Source organism: Myxocyprinus asiaticus, chromosome 10 (assembly GCF_019703515.2).
Source record: "Myxocyprinus asiaticus isolate MX2 ecotype Aquarium Trade chromosome 10, UBuf_Myxa_2, whole genome shotgun sequence".
Lineage (NCBI taxonomy): Eukaryota > Metazoa > Chordata > Actinopteri > Cypriniformes > Catostomidae > Myxocyprinus > Myxocyprinus asiaticus.
The window spans coordinates 41,528,617-41,545,807 of record NC_059353.1 but is presented as its reverse complement, the minus strand read 5'-3'; the positions used below and the strand labels follow the sequence as shown (position 1 = coordinate 41,545,807).

Sequence of the window (17,191 nt, the reverse complement as noted above, 5' to 3'; positions counted from 1 at the left end):
AAGGGCAACTGCTCCCTTTTGATTGCAATTCTGTCTTCTGATTGCATTTATTTGTGAAATTAAAATGACAGTAAGCTGTCTAATTTCAATGAATTGTCTCAATACTCTCCCCGTTTTACAAAATTAGGGACATCTGGGAGGCGAAAGGTACACAATTAGCGATATACACACATTTCTGTATTGAAACAGCTTAAGGGCAGATTTCTTTTGCAATAAACCAAAACTTATGTGACAAAGTGTTTTTTTAAGCATGACGTCATCACGCACACCATTTTTATCAATAAAAGGCCATTTGAATAGAAACAGGCAGAAGAATTTTGCAAAAAACTGTTTACGCATTTTCACTTTGTTGATAAAACGGTGGATGGAAAAGTGGATGGAAAGTAGGTTACTGCCATAGCGCAATTCAACCGAGTGTCTGGTGACAAACGAACTCAACAGAGATATATGCAGGTCATGAACAGTTAACTTATTACCTGCAATAATGGAGTTGAGTGCTTTTGGAGCTAGTATTGGATTCAAATGCCTTGTTTTGAGGGCACTGTATCTCTGGTGTGTGTGTGTGTGTGTGTGTGTGTGTGTGTGTGTGTGTGTGTGTTGGCAGGTTTGGGTGGTTTACGAGGAAATTTTTTTAGGTTACAAACTGGTAAATACAAGGGTATTATTTTTTTATTTATTTTTATTTGTCCTTTATTTAACCAGGAAATAAAACTCACTGAAATTAAGAATCTCTTTTACAGAAGTGTCCTGGCCAAGACAGGCAGCCGCAGATGTTTACAGTCTTAAATAACATATAACGATACAAATACAAATAGAAAATACATTCTCAAAGAAGTTAAAAGAGAAAAAATATTTAAAAACATTTGCAAAGTGATACGTATTTCTCAAATTCTCAACTAAGATATTTAAATGTACACACTGACACCAGCCTTTTTATCTTTAAATCATTTTGTAGAGTGTTCCAATCACAGGGGGCAGCATACCGAAAAGCTTGTTTCCCTAATTCTGTTCGAACAAATGGAACCGAAAGGGTATAGAAATTCTGAGAACGTATGCAATACTTCACAGAAATTTTCTGTTGGGTAAGATATATGATGGCAATAAGCCCAAAATTGATTTATAAATGAACAGATGCCAACGCTTTAGTCTACGTGTGGACAATGAGTGCAAGTGACCCTATTATACAACTCACAATGATGAGTAGTAAAGTTATAATTTGTTATAAATCTAAGTACACCATGATAAATAGTGTCTTAAGAACGTAATCTCCATAATCAAGCACAGGCAGAAAAGTAGCTGAGACTAGTCTCTTTTTTGCATCAAATGAAAAACAAAACTTATTTCTGAAGAAAAACCTAGCTTTACCTTGAGTTTTGTCCCTAACTGATTTACATGAGACTTAAAAGATAATGATAAAGTATAAAACCAAGATATTTATATTCAGATACAGACTCTATCGTAGTACCCTGTAAACTGTGAAGAGATGCTAGATTTGTTGTTGATTTATTTTAGTTTGAGAAAAATATGGCTTTAGTTTTATCAGCATTTAAAACAAGTTTTAAGCTATAAAGCCTTTGTTGCACCACATCAAATGCAGAGTGTAGCTGACACACAGCTTGATGTATAGTGGTAGCACAACAATAAATAACAGTGTCGACGGCATTGAAATGAAAACTACAATTTATAATATAAAAATCAAGGCAATTAATATAAATAGTAAAAAGTAGTGGCCCCAGAACAGACCCCTGATGAACACCCTTGGTAATCTGTAAAGGCACAGATGAGTGACCTTCCGTTTGCACCCATTGTGTTCTGTCATTTAAATAGTTTGCAAACCAATTATGCAATAAATGTGGTTTATGAGGACATTTCTAGTGTCCCTATAATTCAAATTGCTTAAAAATCATACTAAACAATGTTTTTTTGAAAATGTAAAAATGCAAAAGTTTTTTGTGAGGGTTAGGTTTAGGGGTAGGGTTAGGGTTAGGGGATAGAATTGATAGTAATCTGTCTATGGAGATTCCTCATAAGGATAGCCGCACCAACAAATAATTTGTTTAAGAACCACACTTTTACAAGAATTTTGCTATATATCTATATGCAATGTTTTATTTGACTTGTTTTAATTACATGTCCATGATGTATTAAATTGCATATAGTGTAGTCTGCTCACCATATTAATTTTAAAAAAGTCATTAAAATATGTTTTAATAAAAATTAAAAATACAAATATAAAAACAGTGCGGCCCTCGAGACTAATGTGATCCTGCTTTCCGGCCCCCTGGCTTTCCAAATTAGAGTACCCCTGTTCTATAGCTTGGTATTATTTAAAATTACATAACTTAGTCCTGCTGTCCACATATGTGGACATCAATTTTTAGGAAAACTATTTGCTCTAGAATTGTTATATTATTTTATTTATTTATTTTTTGCTACTAGATAGTCACGCTCAGATCTCAGGAGGTTAAAAAAAAGTAATTGTTATTGATGTTCTGTTATTAATGTTAAATGCTGTGCATCCAGTCAAACCCAACGGTATTATGTTTTTGCATATTGTTGGGCCTATGAAGTATATGGTATTATTAACACATTTTTAGTTTCTGATTTTAAAGATATTTTTGTTTACTTTCATATAAGAAACTATTTTGTAACTGCGTTGGGCGGCCACTTGTAATATCTAGGTCTTGAAGCAAAACCAGTTGAGAACCACTGCTCTAGACACCAATTCCCTCGAGAATCTTGTTACTTACAGGTCTGCCTGGCATTCCAAATTCACCTTTCAAACCAGGAGGTCCAGATGGCCCCTGAAAAATTTGATATAAATAAGAATAAATTAGACATGTTTTCATCAAGTAAATGCATGATAGAACTTTTCTATAAATGCATGAGAAATATATATAAATAAAGAAAAAAACTTACAGGAGGGCCGACTGGTCCAGGAATCCCTCTCTCACCCTATAGCGAGTGAAAACATGCTAACTTTGATGTACTATACCAGTCAAACATTTGGCACAACTATTCATTACTATTTTCCACACTTTAGAATAATAATTTTTAAATCCTAGAATCAAAAGTCTTATTTTAGACTCTTCAAAGCAGTCACCCTTTGCCTACATTACAGCTCTGTACACTCTAGACATTCTCTCAACCAGTTTCATGAGGTTGGTTTGCTTTTTAAACAGTATTGAAGGGGTTCATGAATATCTGGTTTAAAATGTAAAGGTTTTAAAAAGAAATTTACAGTACAAAATACACATATACAATTTATTATCCACAAGACTCAGTACAAGCAATTAAAGGGATAGTTCACCCAAAAATGAAAATGCTCTCATCATTCTCTCACCCTCATGCCATCCCAGATGTGTATGACTTTCTTTCTTCTGCAGAACCCAATGAAGATATTTAGAAGAATATTTCAGCGCTGTTTGTCCTTACAATGCAAGTGAATGGTAACCAGACCTTTGAAGCTCCAATTATCACATAAAGGCAGCATAAAGGTAATCCATAGACTCGATAGTGGCTAGGGTTGCAAAATTCTGGGAATTTTCAAAGTTGGAAACTTTCCATGGGAATTAACGGGAATATATGGGAATTAATGGGAACAAACTGGAAATTTGCAAAATTGCAAGTTAGTCTATAACAGGGAACTTAAATGTAGTTGAAAAAAAAAAAAAAAAAAAAAACATCTTGCAGCATAATCTTGGTTAAAACAACCAGATTTAATGCAAATTCAGTTGAATTTCTACCCTGCGCATTCCTCAATCACATGCACACAGCACAGCACTACTTAATGCAGGCTACTTGCTACAGCAGGACTATTGAAGCCACACTACTGCATTGAGCCCAAGGACTACATCCAGTTAAGTAAGTTTTGATGATATTACTAGGGTAAATATATTTGATCTATGGTATTAAAGTTTAACAACAAATACTAAATCAAAATGTGTTTATACAGTAGCTAGCTAGCCAGTAAATCAGATATGCTAAATGTAAGTTAGTTAACACCATTTCATTGACAATTTATGAGGCTAGCTATCATGGTGCTAGCTAGCTCAACTGTGATGCTGTCTTCTGCTAGTCAGTTTGCTGTTATCATACAAGAACGCAGGTTACAGTTTGATTTAGCATGCTGATTGAGGAGTGTTCATCTATTCATCTAGCCTATTTCTATTTATAGCATCAATTGTAAAACATTTTTACCATTCCAGAATATTCCAATTGTTTAGCTATTATATATTTATTTATATATCTGTGCATGGCATTGCATTAGTGTTTTTACAAGCTTTTTTCTAATCTTATTCTACAGAACAATGCCACGTGCGCCATCTGATGTGTGGATAAATTTCACCTCAGCCAATGTAGAAGGAAAGGCTGTGTACATTTGCAAATACTGTGCAAAGACCTATGTTAAGAATGCCACAAAGATGCAGCAGCATATAGCCAAGTGCCCAAAGTTTTTTTCCAATATTTCCAAAATTCCCCAGCTTACCTTCCCATGGAAAGTTTCTGGAAAGTTTTTACTATAAATCTCCATTTTCACTTTCACATTCTTGCACATTTTGAAAGTGAAAGTGGAGATTTAGGGTAAAAAAAGGACTCAAATATTAATAGTTTCTCACACACACACCTACCATATTTCTTCTGAAGATATGGATTAAACCACTGGAGTCTCATGGAGTACTTTTATGTGGCCTTTATGTGATTTTTGGAGCTTCAAAGGTCTGTTCACCATTTACTTGCATTGTAAGGACCAACAGAGCAGAAATATTCTTCTAAAAATATTTGTTTGTGTCCTGCAGAAAAAAGAAAGTCATACACATCTGCGATGGAATGCTGGTGAGTAAATGATGACAGAATTTTCATCTTTGGGTGAACTATCCCTTTAAGCATAAGCCTTGAAAGGTTTTTAAGATCAAGCGAAACATAAATTCAGTGTGTTCAAACAATTAACTGGTGGTATAAAGTCTGAACTAACAAAACTGACCAATCTAACACAAATAAAAATCAGATCAAAAGCCTAATTGTTGGAAGCTTACTTTGGGGCCTGCCAATCCATCTAGGTAAAGTGGGTTTCCATCAGGTCCAATAAAAAGTCCAGGTTCTCCTTTCTCCCCCTGCAAACAAAGTAATGCTGCAACAGTGAACTCAAGAGGTTTATTAAACTTTATAGTAAGCCTTATCATTGATGCTTACAAACCTTAATGGCATAGCCTGGTGCACCAGGCTCACCTCTGTCACCTTTTGGTCCCATTGGGCCCTATTAGAATAAAGAGTAAAAGTGCAATTTGATAAACTATATTGTTTCTGAAGAAAATGTGAGCGGTGCTTGCCTATGTAAAATATATGTATAAAATATGATATTATACCTACCGGGAATCCTGCTTGGCCAGTAAGACCAGGCCCACCCTGAAAACCACACATACAATGTAATAATGCAATTGGTTTTCCAATGCTCCATCCAAACAGTTGCCTTTCTTTACCAATAGAAGCAGTATTTTCATACCTGAGGTCCTGCTCCTCCAGCTCCATCATACTATGTAGAAAATTGACAGCCAACAGCTTAGTAGAAACATTAGCCATAATAGATAAAAAGATCAAATAAATCTGAAGACTTACATTTCCAGAATGTCGATAAATAATTTGTCCAGGAGGTCCAGGTGGGCCGGGTGGACCTGGAAGACTAGTACCATCTCGACCAGGTTCACCCTAAACAGATGATCACATTGAACAATGATCAAAGAAGTCATTTTACATTTCAGATTCCAAAAATATTACATTGATCACTTCATATGTAAAGAAAACTCACTCTGTCTCCTCTGTCTCCCTTGTCCCCCTTTGGTCCCTGTAGGCAAATGATTGATAATTGATATTAGCCTCTTACTTATTGGATTCTGGACACTCAGGCCCCATTTACACCTGGAATTAACATCTGTCTTGGTTGATCCGATTGTAGTGCTAAATGCAGGTGTAAACAGGGTCCAGAACCTTTTGTGATCCGATCAATTAAACCACATTTGGAGGCAGTCACACATCACATTTGTAGTTTTAATGCTAATGAATCCCCAGACAGCAACGAAGGACCTTCTACTCACCAAAATCCTGCCAAAACAAGAGCTTTAAACTTTGCTGGCTTGGTCTGTTACGATGGACTTCAGAGGATGAACTGATGCCAACTCCAATCATAAGACATGTGATACTTTCAATGCCACTGCCTGAACCTTGAACTTAGGATAGACCTCACCAAAATTACCTGCTGGTTGAACTGTGATGCACCTCACTGATCTCTGCCTGCATCACCACGGTCTAATGATGGACTACACTCTTAAAATGGAATACATAGACTTTCAATCAATTTGCCAACAAAAGCCTTCATTGGCCAACTAACAAAGGACAATGCATCTATATCAACTACTGCAGTTTATCCAGGATGAACTTCAAAGACATTAGTCATTAATGTTACAGTTCATAAAAAATCTTTGTATAAACACTGGCACTTAACACTTACTTAGTTTACTGATTTTAAATCTTGACTTGCACTGCACATAAATAACTAATATTGCCATTATATTCATGATGTTAGCCAGTGGGCAACTGGCCCCCACAGTGAGCCTGGGTTCTCCCAAGGTTATTTTTCTCCATTAACCAACATCTTATGGAGTTTTGTGTTCCTTGCCTCAGTCGCCTTAAGCTTGCTCACAGGAGTTCTAAATACAATTATTATTTAATTATATAATTATTTATCTTTATAAACAATTTACAATCATATTTAATCAAACTACACAATGATGACTGTAAGACTTTATAGATATTAAAGTTAAATTTTCTGTTAATGCATGATTTTCTGTAAAGCTGCTTTGAAATTATATGTGTTGTGAAAAGCGCTATCCAAATAAAAATGGCTTAACTTGACTTGGTATGGCTTAAAATAAAATACGTGTTTGATCAGAAAAAAATTAAAAAGCCCATTCACATACAGTATGTGCAGAAGACCTTATGAAACATCTTCGGTATGCCTGACATCAACATTTAGTGATGGTAAATCAAAGCGAAAATTACTCACCCTCATGTCATTCTCTTTAGAGCTAAAAACAACGCTCTCACATGCAAGTTCTTGCATGAACACGTGAGCCACTGTGAACAAGCTTCTCTTATAGTGCTCACATATATGCAACAGACGTCAAGATTTTTACTGAAAAAATAAAAACAAACTTTTCATTTTTAAATGAAAGTTTTGTATGCCTTCAGAAGAGTTATAATAGCACGCAGGAGTCACATGGACTACTTTTTTGATACTTTAGGTCCAGTTTAAAGCTTTAAAGTGAGTCTCTAACTACTGCCATTGTATTGAAAAAACAGACTGGAATGCTGATTCCGCAAAAGAAAGAAAGTCATATGGGTAATGAACGACATGAAGGAGAGTAAATTCTGATAAGATTTTTATTTTGGATGAACTTTTCCTTTAAAGGCCAAAACATACTCTATGCAAGTTTGTGAATGCAGATGCTATTCTTTGGCCACCGTACTGCCAATGCGTGGTCCGGTTGTACACGCTTAACATGCATTCTTGCATTACAGTGGCGGGAACAAACCTCAGTACTCAAGGGGGTGATAGAGTTACCTTCAAATGTCTGTGCCATTAAATTGGATGTGTTACTATTCTGGTTGCTTTTAATATATTGACTTTAACTTGCTCAGCAATATACTCTTCGAACTGTTGCTCTGCCATGTAAGTAGTTAACTTAAAGAGAAAACTCACCATGGAAGTGGACTTTTCACACTAACCCCACTATAGCGTACCCTTGTGGCAAAGCTAATAATACAACGCTTACTTGCGCTGGGTTATGAATTGCATTCTGACACATTTAAAAATGCAACGAAACATGAAATAATGTTTGTGAATGCATCTGTGTTCATGTTCTTGCATATAATACGTTTCGGCCTTAATATAAATAATTTGAAGTACGTTATTGGTGAGATTAAAAGTAAGGTATATTTGGGAGCAAGAGTATGTCGACTTTTCGCACTTTATTAACATGCAGTAACTGTATGCAGTAACCAGCTGTGAATGGGGCCTCAGAGTTTCAATGTGTGGAATATACCTGTGGTCCAGGGAAGCCATCCAGCCCAGGACGGCCATCTCTTCCTTGAGGTCCCTCACTGCCTTTTTCACCAGGAAATCCAGGGAAACCAGGCTTACCCTTAAGAACAAAATATATAAACATGAAAAATCCTCAGTATGTGATGAAAATAATGATACCTTTGAACTATAGATCTTATTTGAATTAATAAACTAATTCTTACTGGTTGTCCTGGGATACCAGGAAGTCCCTGAAATGTAAACAGGTAACATTAAATTAACTGCTGAAAGTGGAAAAAGGAGAACATAAAGATACAACAAGAAAACTAACCTGTCTTCCCACTGGTCCTCTAACTCCAGGGACTGAACCGAAGTGAACAATTCCTGAGCCTTCCATATCATCCTGAACACATACACACAACTCAATATTCCATGGAATATTGTCCTTTTCCAGTGCCTTTTTTCAAAGAAAATAAAAAAAGGCTGCATATAAAAAAAAAAAAAGAAGTTGATCTTCATGACAGATACTCACAAAACCAACTTGATAGCTTGGGCCAGGAGGACCAGGTGGCCCTGGTGGTCCGACGGGTCCCATTGGTCCTGGAAGACCAGCAAGCCCACTCTCTCCTGGGAGTCCAGGAGAACCAGAAGAACCTTGAGAACCCTTTAAATATAAGTAGAAAGATCAATGAATGTGGGACTGTGCCCTCTAGGAGGTCTGGCAATTATTGTTTGATCTCAGACTAATTTTTGTGAAAAATACAATATTAAGTTCAAAATTCAACAAAGCTATGACTGGTTTGAGCTGGCCAGACTGGTTCGAGGTGACAGAAAGGCTACGGTAACTCAGACAACCATTCTATACAATTATAGTGAGCAGAATAGCATCTCAGAATGCACAGCACGTTGAACCATAAGTCGAATGGGCTACAACAGAAGAAGACCACGTCGGGCACTTTAATAGGACCATAGTGTTCCTAATAAAGTGCTCAATGAGTGTATTAAGTAAAACTAAAATGCATTGTACAAGACTCTGTACATCATTAAATTATTTTAATGGCTCTGCAATGTAAGCATCATAACAAAGTATATAAATGCATAAATATAATCTATAGGCCAGGCTTAAAATGCACTTAATTTCATAGTATGTAACGGGGGTCCCTGCTCCATCTCTATATCCACTAAAGGATCCTTGGCCTGAAAAAGACCCCCCCTTTAGAGGTTTATGCCATAGTGTGCACATTACGCAAACTTACCTTCGCTCCCACAGGTCCAGGTAGGCCCAGCTCACCGGGGTCACCCTGTGGAGCACACAATCAGTGTAATGTCTAAAGATAGCTACCATTACATGGATCTCAAAAGAGCTGAATTATGCAAGTCCAAATCTAAAGCACTATCATAGCAGCTATATATAGACAAGCTTCCCTGGTTATTACTTACTGAATACTGAATATACTGGAAAAAATACTGAATACAATTCAAAATGACACACTTCAGCTTTAAAAGATTTCAGTTTTATGCTTAAGTGTACAAATGTCTCCAATTATACCCTCAATGAACAGCCTAATGTAATCACACTGGCTTACTCTACAAAAGAGAGATTTCTAGCCAATTAAATTTTCAAGAGCTGAGAAAAACTAGATTAATGTTCACTACAGAACTTTCCATAACCTTTAAGATTTTACACATTTCCATGACTTTTCCAGACTTATATCCACCTCATACCTTTTCTCCTCTTGTGCCCGGTGAGCCTGGTTTTCCATCAGCGCCTGGTGGACCCGGTAGTCCCTTTTTAAAAAACAACAATTATTTTTTATTTTTTTTATTTTATGAGCTTCAGATAGGACAGTTGGAGAGGAAACAAGAAACAATGGGGAGAATAGAGAGGTGGGATCATAACTACCACAAATCAAATCAGAGCACACATGCAATCCACCAGGTAATGTCTCTGAATAATAATCATTGTATTCCAAGATATCCGATACAAGTTATACACATGATCCGTGTCTCTTTAGACTTACCGTTTGACCCGGAGCCCCATTTTGCCCAGGGGGGCCAGGAGGACCAAAACCACCAGATCCTGAAGACCCAAGGCCAGGGGGACCAGGGGGCCCGGGAGGACCAGGTGGGCCTGGCAAACCGGGCAATGCCTATCAACAAATGAAAAGACAATACCTAAATTAGAAGCTGCAAGTTTTTGGAAACAGAACATTTTAGATTTCTAATACAATGTTTATTTGGTCATATAAACAGGGTTGCTGCAGAGTTTTCAACATCAAATTTAAGACTTTTTAAGACCTTTTTTAAGACCTGAACAGATAAAATTAATACCGTATCCCCATACCAAAACAAACCAACACAATCTCAAAATGAATAATGTATCACAGACTCTTACTTAAACAGGCAGGGGCACACATTCAATATGGCCTTAACAATGCTTATCAGTAAAGCATTGTAGGCTATATTCAAGTTTAAAATACTCAAGAAAATGTTTTCCACATTTATATCACATTAAAATTGGTTTATGTACCATTATAGAAATAAATACAAATTAGAGGTCGACCAATATGGATTTAGCTGATTCGATAATGTGTTAAAAGAAAGGCAATTAATCTGCCTATAGTTTTTAAAATTGGTAGCCTATATTAAATGTTCTTAGTGTTCACTTCCTGTGATGAGGAGGGCCAAACAGAGGCTACAAGAGACCAAATTTAATTAAATTCCAGATGCAGTTTATGGTGCAACCAAAATACCAATAACCAGGCAAAAAAAAAAAAAAAGAAAGAAAAAATAATGTTCAACTTTAAAGGCTGAAATACACCGGGGACTCTTATTTTGAAATGTATGCGCTTCACTGCTTCCAGCTGCTTATTCAAACAGATAAGGGGAATAAAATGTGCACTCCTACAACAATCTACAGCGTATTACAATATAAACAAATAAAAGTAAACATTATATTTCATCAACACTATATCATCATCATCAACAGTTGATCATTAGTAATCGCTTAAATTTCCGATATGTCTTAATTATTGTGAACTGCTCTGCAACAGCTGGAAACTCTCACAAGCCCCCGCGTGCTTGGAGAAAATACAACAGTGACGCATTTTCACTTTGAAGGACGCAGCTCATGCATTTATTTAATTAAATCGTATTCTTTTGAAGTCTGATTATCACATAAGTTCCTATCACGATTACTGTCTTTCCGCCCCCAAATTTAAGACCTCTTTAAATGATAATTAAGACATTTATTGTATCATTTAAGATATTTAAGACTTTTTATGACCTTACATTTTGGAAAATGTAATTTAAGACATTTTAAGACTTTTTAAGGATCAGCAGGAACCCTGATAAATGACAATTTTCCAATTCTCGACATCCAAAGTCATCAATGTTGCTCTTGTACTCTTGGGATACACCTGAAGTAATCAAGGAGTTTCAAAAAACTTTTTGACATTCTAAAATGAAGATTTTGATGAAGAGTTTGTGGTTAGTTGGACAGACACACATTTCTGTACAGCGGCTTTAATTGCCTCAACAGGTCCTTTCTTTTAACAGCGTGACATCTGTGAGTAAATCCTAGAACTTAATACAGTATTCACAGGACCTACCCGCACAACGTCCATATCAAATCCAGAGCCCTCCATGTCCACAAATGTCTATAGAAAGAATACAGAGGAAAGACCATTTGTGACCTGCTCCAACATTTTGAGTCACTTTGACCCAGAAAAACATTTTGAGTATAATGCACTATCCACCTCATGCCTACGCCCCGTGATGCTTGTGGGAGGTACTTCCGTTAAGTTGCATCGTATGTTCATTAATTGTTTAGTTGCATGTGTTGATCATTCATTCACACTTCTAGATGTGTGAGCACAGTCTGATGGAGCTTAATAAGGACAATATACGGATAGCCATTCCATCTTCAAAAGAGGTTTGGGAGGATGATTTAAAGAAGTGGCCTCAGGATGTATGTAGAGCCACGAACCGCACATGTTATCACTGAGCTCTGTAAGGACATTGTAACATGTTCTAGCCAAAATGACTTGAGCAAAACATAATACAATACTCACTAAGACCTTATTTATAGCTGGTATTTGTTTTGTTCAATGATTCAGAATAAAATGGCTCACTTTTTGACTCAAATCTCAACATGTCTCTGTTTATTGACTGATCGCACATTACATGTTGTTTCTCAAACCATTGACATTTGCCGTAACACAGTGCCATATACTGGATTCTTTAAGAACAACAGGTGTTGTAATTAATGCATATCATCACAGTATTAAGATGTATCTCAGGTGATACGATCACATGTGGTCAGATGAGATACATCGCTGTTGGTTGCACAAATGCATCTCCTGTGATCACTTGTGACATATAGCATCACTACATAATAAATTAATAAACCGGAAAAATGTCACAAAAGACAAAGAAGCATGGAAAAAATGGTGCACCAAGTACAGCTCAAATTTCATCTACTATAAGTGCACACGAAGACACTGACGAATATCCGTAAATATCTCGTACATATATATGTAAGCTCTTTTTTAATTTTTCCCGATCGGACAGTTATTTCTTTTTAAAGCCATGTGTCACCAGAGTCATGAACAGTTTAAACTCTTGATTTAGCACAGCGGTTAATTGACAGATAAGGAGTGGCGCTTTGCTGCATCCCAGATTTACAGCATTTCAAATGCGATTTTGACTACCTCCATTTGTGTTTTTTGTGACTAGATCACAAAAGGTTTTGCACCCCATTTACACCTGTATATAGCTGATCACTTGTCAATGGATAATCCGAATCACATCCTAATACCAGCTGTAAACGGGGTCTGAATGACCGCTGCCTACATTAGCGAATGCTACAGAATGACTTCCAGCGGAAGTTCATCCCACGTCCATTTCCCCAGTAAGACCCCCAGGAATAAGGTGGATAGTAAAAAGGCAAGCAATTGAGATGAATTATATCAACCAACATTTAACTGATTATATCTCTACAATGGCTTAGAATAGAAACATAACAATTATGTTGTTAGAAAGCTGAAACTTTCCTTTTTACTTCAGTGCTTAACCTCAAAATGTGCTTCTGGGTCAGTGTGACTCAGGTCAGTGGAGCAGGTTACATTTTTATAAATCAGATATTTAAATGTACTCTTGGAAGAGGAAAGGGACCCTTAAATGAGTCTGGGTAATGAACTCACAGGCCTATCAGAGCGAGATGGGGGTCCTGGGGGGCCAGGAGGCCCACGGGGTCCTGGCTGGCCTTCTCCTCGTTCACCCTAAAATGAATACAGTACAAATTAGAAACATGTTGACAAATGCTAACAAGTCACTGTCTTTGGCTCTGTGTCAAAACCTAGTTAGCTGCCTGCTTAGGCAGCATTTTAAGGCATCATTGGTGTGCTCCCATGCAAAGTCTGTTCTTAAAGGTAGGCATAATTATGCTGCCTTCTAAGATACCTTCTTTTGGCCAAATTCTAAGGCAGCATTGCTTGTTCTAGTAGAGAAGTAAAGTACAATGCTGACAAACTCAGTGAAAAAATCCATCCAAGATGGCGAATGAAATTATGATTATACAGTAAATACAGTATATTTATATTTCATTTATTACCAAAAAACATGGAATGGACGAATGGACAATTTTACCCAATATGTGTATGTATAAAATGTATGTTTATGCTTATTTGAGTATTGCGTCCTTAGCTTTGAAACATGCTGATGCCAAACTCTACTGAAATCAACTGAGAGTCAAGTGTCCTAGGCGGTTTGTGTGAAAAGCGGTATTTGTATGACGCACAGATTTGCTGCCTATGTAAATGTTCCAAATCGTTCACTGTTTAGAAACAGAGCCTTTATGTACCATATGCATACTAAGAATTATCATGGTAACACTTACAATAAGGTTCCATTCGTTAACATTAGTTAATGCATTAGGTACCATGAACAAACGATTAACAATATATTTTTACATCATTTATTAATCTTTGTTAATGTAAGTTAATAAAAATAAAATGATTCATTGTTAGTTCATGTTAGTTCATTGTGCTTTAACTAATGTTAACAAATAAAACTTTTGATTTAAAAAATGTCTTACTATATGTTGAAATTAACATGAACTAAGATTAATAAATGCGGTCCATGTACCTTCGGATAATTCATTTTTTCGTTTTTGTCTTCAAAACAGAATAACCAATAAACCGACCATTTACTCGTTTTTCATCTAGAAAGAAATTATCAAAATTGAGAAAACACTTTTATTTTTCATTTTTTTGTTTCATATAAGAACTAGTAAAACAGGAATTCAGCTTGTTTTCTCGTTTTTTCATTCAAGCGCTTAAAATAAGTGTACAATCTTATTATTTGATTAGCACAAGTGGTTGGATGTGACACGGCCATTTCTACTGATTGGTTAAACCTGCAATGTCATCTGTACTTCCTCATTAATTTCCTTCAGAATAAAAGCCTTTTCACATGGGACATGGTGAGAGCTGAATCACCGCAAGTTTATCACACTGAGGACAACTTTTTTTATAGTCAATGTTGTGCTAGCAATGTGGTTTCAGGTGTGCACGTTGCCATGGGGACAGTCAGAAAGGACTTTATTTTGCCCGACATGTCTATCTGTATCTTTCAACCATTACGCAATAAAATATTATTTATGGACAGCGAATGTGTTTAAAACTTTATGGGAATTAAGTAAAATAATTGTTGTACATAGCCTTAGTAAGGCTCTTCTAGCCACAATTTGATTATGGTTTTTAAAATTATTACCCCATTATAATAGCCGGCCTTATTAATACTAGGCCTATACTCCATGTGAGTGTCTTGGATTTTAGCCTGCCAGCAACGTGATTCTCTAAGTCCAGGTTGGATTAACGGGCAACACTTTTAATACACTTTTGGTGCAGGCCTATTACATTTACTTTTTTGATAAATTTTTTTAATAAAACAGATGATCAATTACTCAGATGGTCAATAAATTAATTACACTAGGGATTCATGCTTTCAGCATGAGGGGCCATTTTCAGGTTCAGATAAGTAGGTCTAATGATTTTTATTTTATTTTTTATAATAAATCAAGCAAAATGCAACTGCATGTCGGGGAAAGTAAATCAGGAACAGGGCGCGTTTAGTTGCATTTTATTTCATAAATTCAATCGAACGGCGAGCGGGCCTCGGATAGGTGGTAAGTGAAGAACTGCGTGCGACTCGTGCTCTGACAGTGAACTTAACACTTGCCGAATAAAACTGGAATGCAAAAGGTGTAACTACGAATGAAAAAAAATAGAAAGAGAGAATAAAATAAATAATAATACACAAACAATACGGGCTGAGATCCTTCCCTCAAAAAATCCTGGGTCCTTTTGGGTCCTTGTCCTGCGAGGCTTATTCACATCCAGTGAACATTTATATTTCCCCTTATGTTTACCCTGCAATTACTGGCTTGATTTAATTATCATTAATAATAACAATAACAACAAAAACAACAATAATGATCAGATAACAAAGGATATTTAGTTATAGTTAGGTTTGTGCACAGCATCCCAATTCATAATTTTCCTTTTAAAAATAAAAAAGCACTGCCACCCCATCCCGCGGTGACAAAAGAGAGTTGATGAGTTCATTGGTTGTCGTATCCAGGTGTCCATTGCTTGATGAGTTTTTCTAAGAAATATTAACATTCTTCATTAAAATGATTAGAATCTATCTGCAAAAGCAATCAGCAAACTTGAACTTGGTGAACTCTTATTTGCTATGAACGGGGTTGAGGAAGAACAGATGATGGTGCGCACTGACCAATCAGTGGAAACAGGAGTGTCAGCCCTGCCCACATGTGCAAAACAAATATTCAAGTTATAATATCGGTTTATGAATGACATTTTTTTTTCTTGTTTTTGGCTATTTCTTTTTAAATTGAAAAACAAGCAGATACAACATAAATTGTTGTGATGTGATAAAGAGAGATAACGGAAATGTGATAAATGAACGGTTTATTGGTTATTTCGTTTTGAAGACAAAAACGAGAAAACTAATTATCCGAAGGTAAATGCCAAATAACTATAGTTAATTGTTAGTTCATGTTAATTAATGTTGTTAACTAATGTTAACAAATGAAACCTTATTGTACAGTGATACAATCACCATTAACTCCTTCCATGCATAACTGTACTGAATGATGACTATTTTGATAAAATAATAATAATAATAATAATATTTACTTACTTTTTCTCCTTTGGGTCCTGCATTCCCTGGAGTTCCAGGAAAACCAGGAGGTCCAACAGCGCCCTATTATAAAGATAGATTTTTAGTCATTTGAACATGAACTATAAGTACAAATACAAATACTGCTGAAAAACATCTGGTTTGCTGGTCTTAGCTAGATAAAGCTGGTTTCCCAGCCTCGCCAAACTGGTCTTCAGCTGGTCTCCAAGCCTGGCCAACTGGTGTTCAGCTGTTTTATCTGGTCAGCCAGCTGGTCTCTCAGTCTGACCAACAGACAAGTACCCAAATCTCCCTAAACCTAGCAAACCAGACCAGCTAAGACCAGCAAATCAGCAAGTTTATTTTTTTTTATATATAAAATCAACAATATACTGTAGTAATAATTTCCTTCTCCCTTTGTATAGGGAAAGCAAACTGTTGCCAAAAACTGAGACTGAAAAAGATATAATTTCAGACAAATATTGCCATATTGCCAGACATATACCAAAATGTACTTGACCCAGGTCTATTTTATAAGAGGGTTTCTTTATAAAATGCATTACTTAAAGAGCACTTACTGCCTTTCCATCTTCACCAGGGTCACCCTATAAAAGCAGAGAGGACAGAATATTAGTTTTGTTCAGATATGACCAATGCATTATGCATGGTCTTAAGGGCAGAAACACAATGTGTCTTTGTGTTTGCAATGATACATATCTTAAACCTGTATTAACACTGTTCTCTAGTTGTAATGGGGAACAGCATACATACACCATATTCTATTACTGTCCAAACCCGTCAACACCACTTATCACTTGACAGTGGTGTAAGATTGTACCTTTCAAAGGGAACACAAAAGTAGATGTTAGACAGAATGAAAGCCTCAGTCACCATTCACTTTCATTGCAT

General features: G+C 36.2%; 1 protein-coding gene across 3 annotated transcripts in view; it reads right to left on the bottom strand.

Annotated features, from left to right (window-relative positions):
• col18a1a (collagen type XVIII alpha 1 chain a) overlaps positions 1 to 17,191 on the bottom strand; it is a 146,688-nt gene that overhangs the window by 19,877 nt on the left and 109,620 nt on the right. For all 3 annotated transcript variants that reach the window (XM_051709109.1, XM_051709108.1, XM_051709107.1), the window contains 19 exons: positions 16,861 to 16,887; positions 16,304 to 16,366; positions 13,282 to 13,359; positions 11,689 to 11,736; positions 10,099 to 10,227; positions 9,803 to 9,865; positions 9,334 to 9,378; positions 8,610 to 8,741; positions 8,409 to 8,480; positions 8,302 to 8,328; positions 8,100 to 8,198; positions 5,807 to 5,842; positions 5,617 to 5,706; positions 5,504 to 5,533; positions 5,371 to 5,406; positions 5,198 to 5,257; positions 5,037 to 5,114; positions 2,920 to 2,955; positions 2,751 to 2,804 (listed from right to left, as the gene is read on the bottom strand). In XM_051709109.1, the coding sequence (XP_051565069.1) occupies positions 2,751 to 2,804; positions 2,920 to 2,955; positions 5,037 to 5,114; positions 5,198 to 5,257; positions 5,371 to 5,406; positions 5,504 to 5,533; positions 5,617 to 5,706; positions 5,807 to 5,842; positions 8,100 to 8,198; positions 8,302 to 8,328; positions 8,409 to 8,480; positions 8,610 to 8,741; positions 9,334 to 9,378; positions 9,803 to 9,865; positions 10,099 to 10,227; positions 11,689 to 11,736; positions 13,282 to 13,359; positions 16,304 to 16,366; positions 16,861 to 16,887 (1,203 nt within the window). The remainder of the gene's footprint in view (positions 1 to 2,750; positions 2,805 to 2,919; positions 2,956 to 5,036; positions 5,115 to 5,197; positions 5,258 to 5,370; positions 5,407 to 5,503; positions 5,534 to 5,616; positions 5,707 to 5,806; positions 5,843 to 8,099; positions 8,199 to 8,301; positions 8,329 to 8,408; positions 8,481 to 8,609; positions 8,742 to 9,333; positions 9,379 to 9,802; positions 9,866 to 10,098; positions 10,228 to 11,688; positions 11,737 to 13,281; positions 13,360 to 16,303; positions 16,367 to 16,860; positions 16,888 to 17,191) is intronic.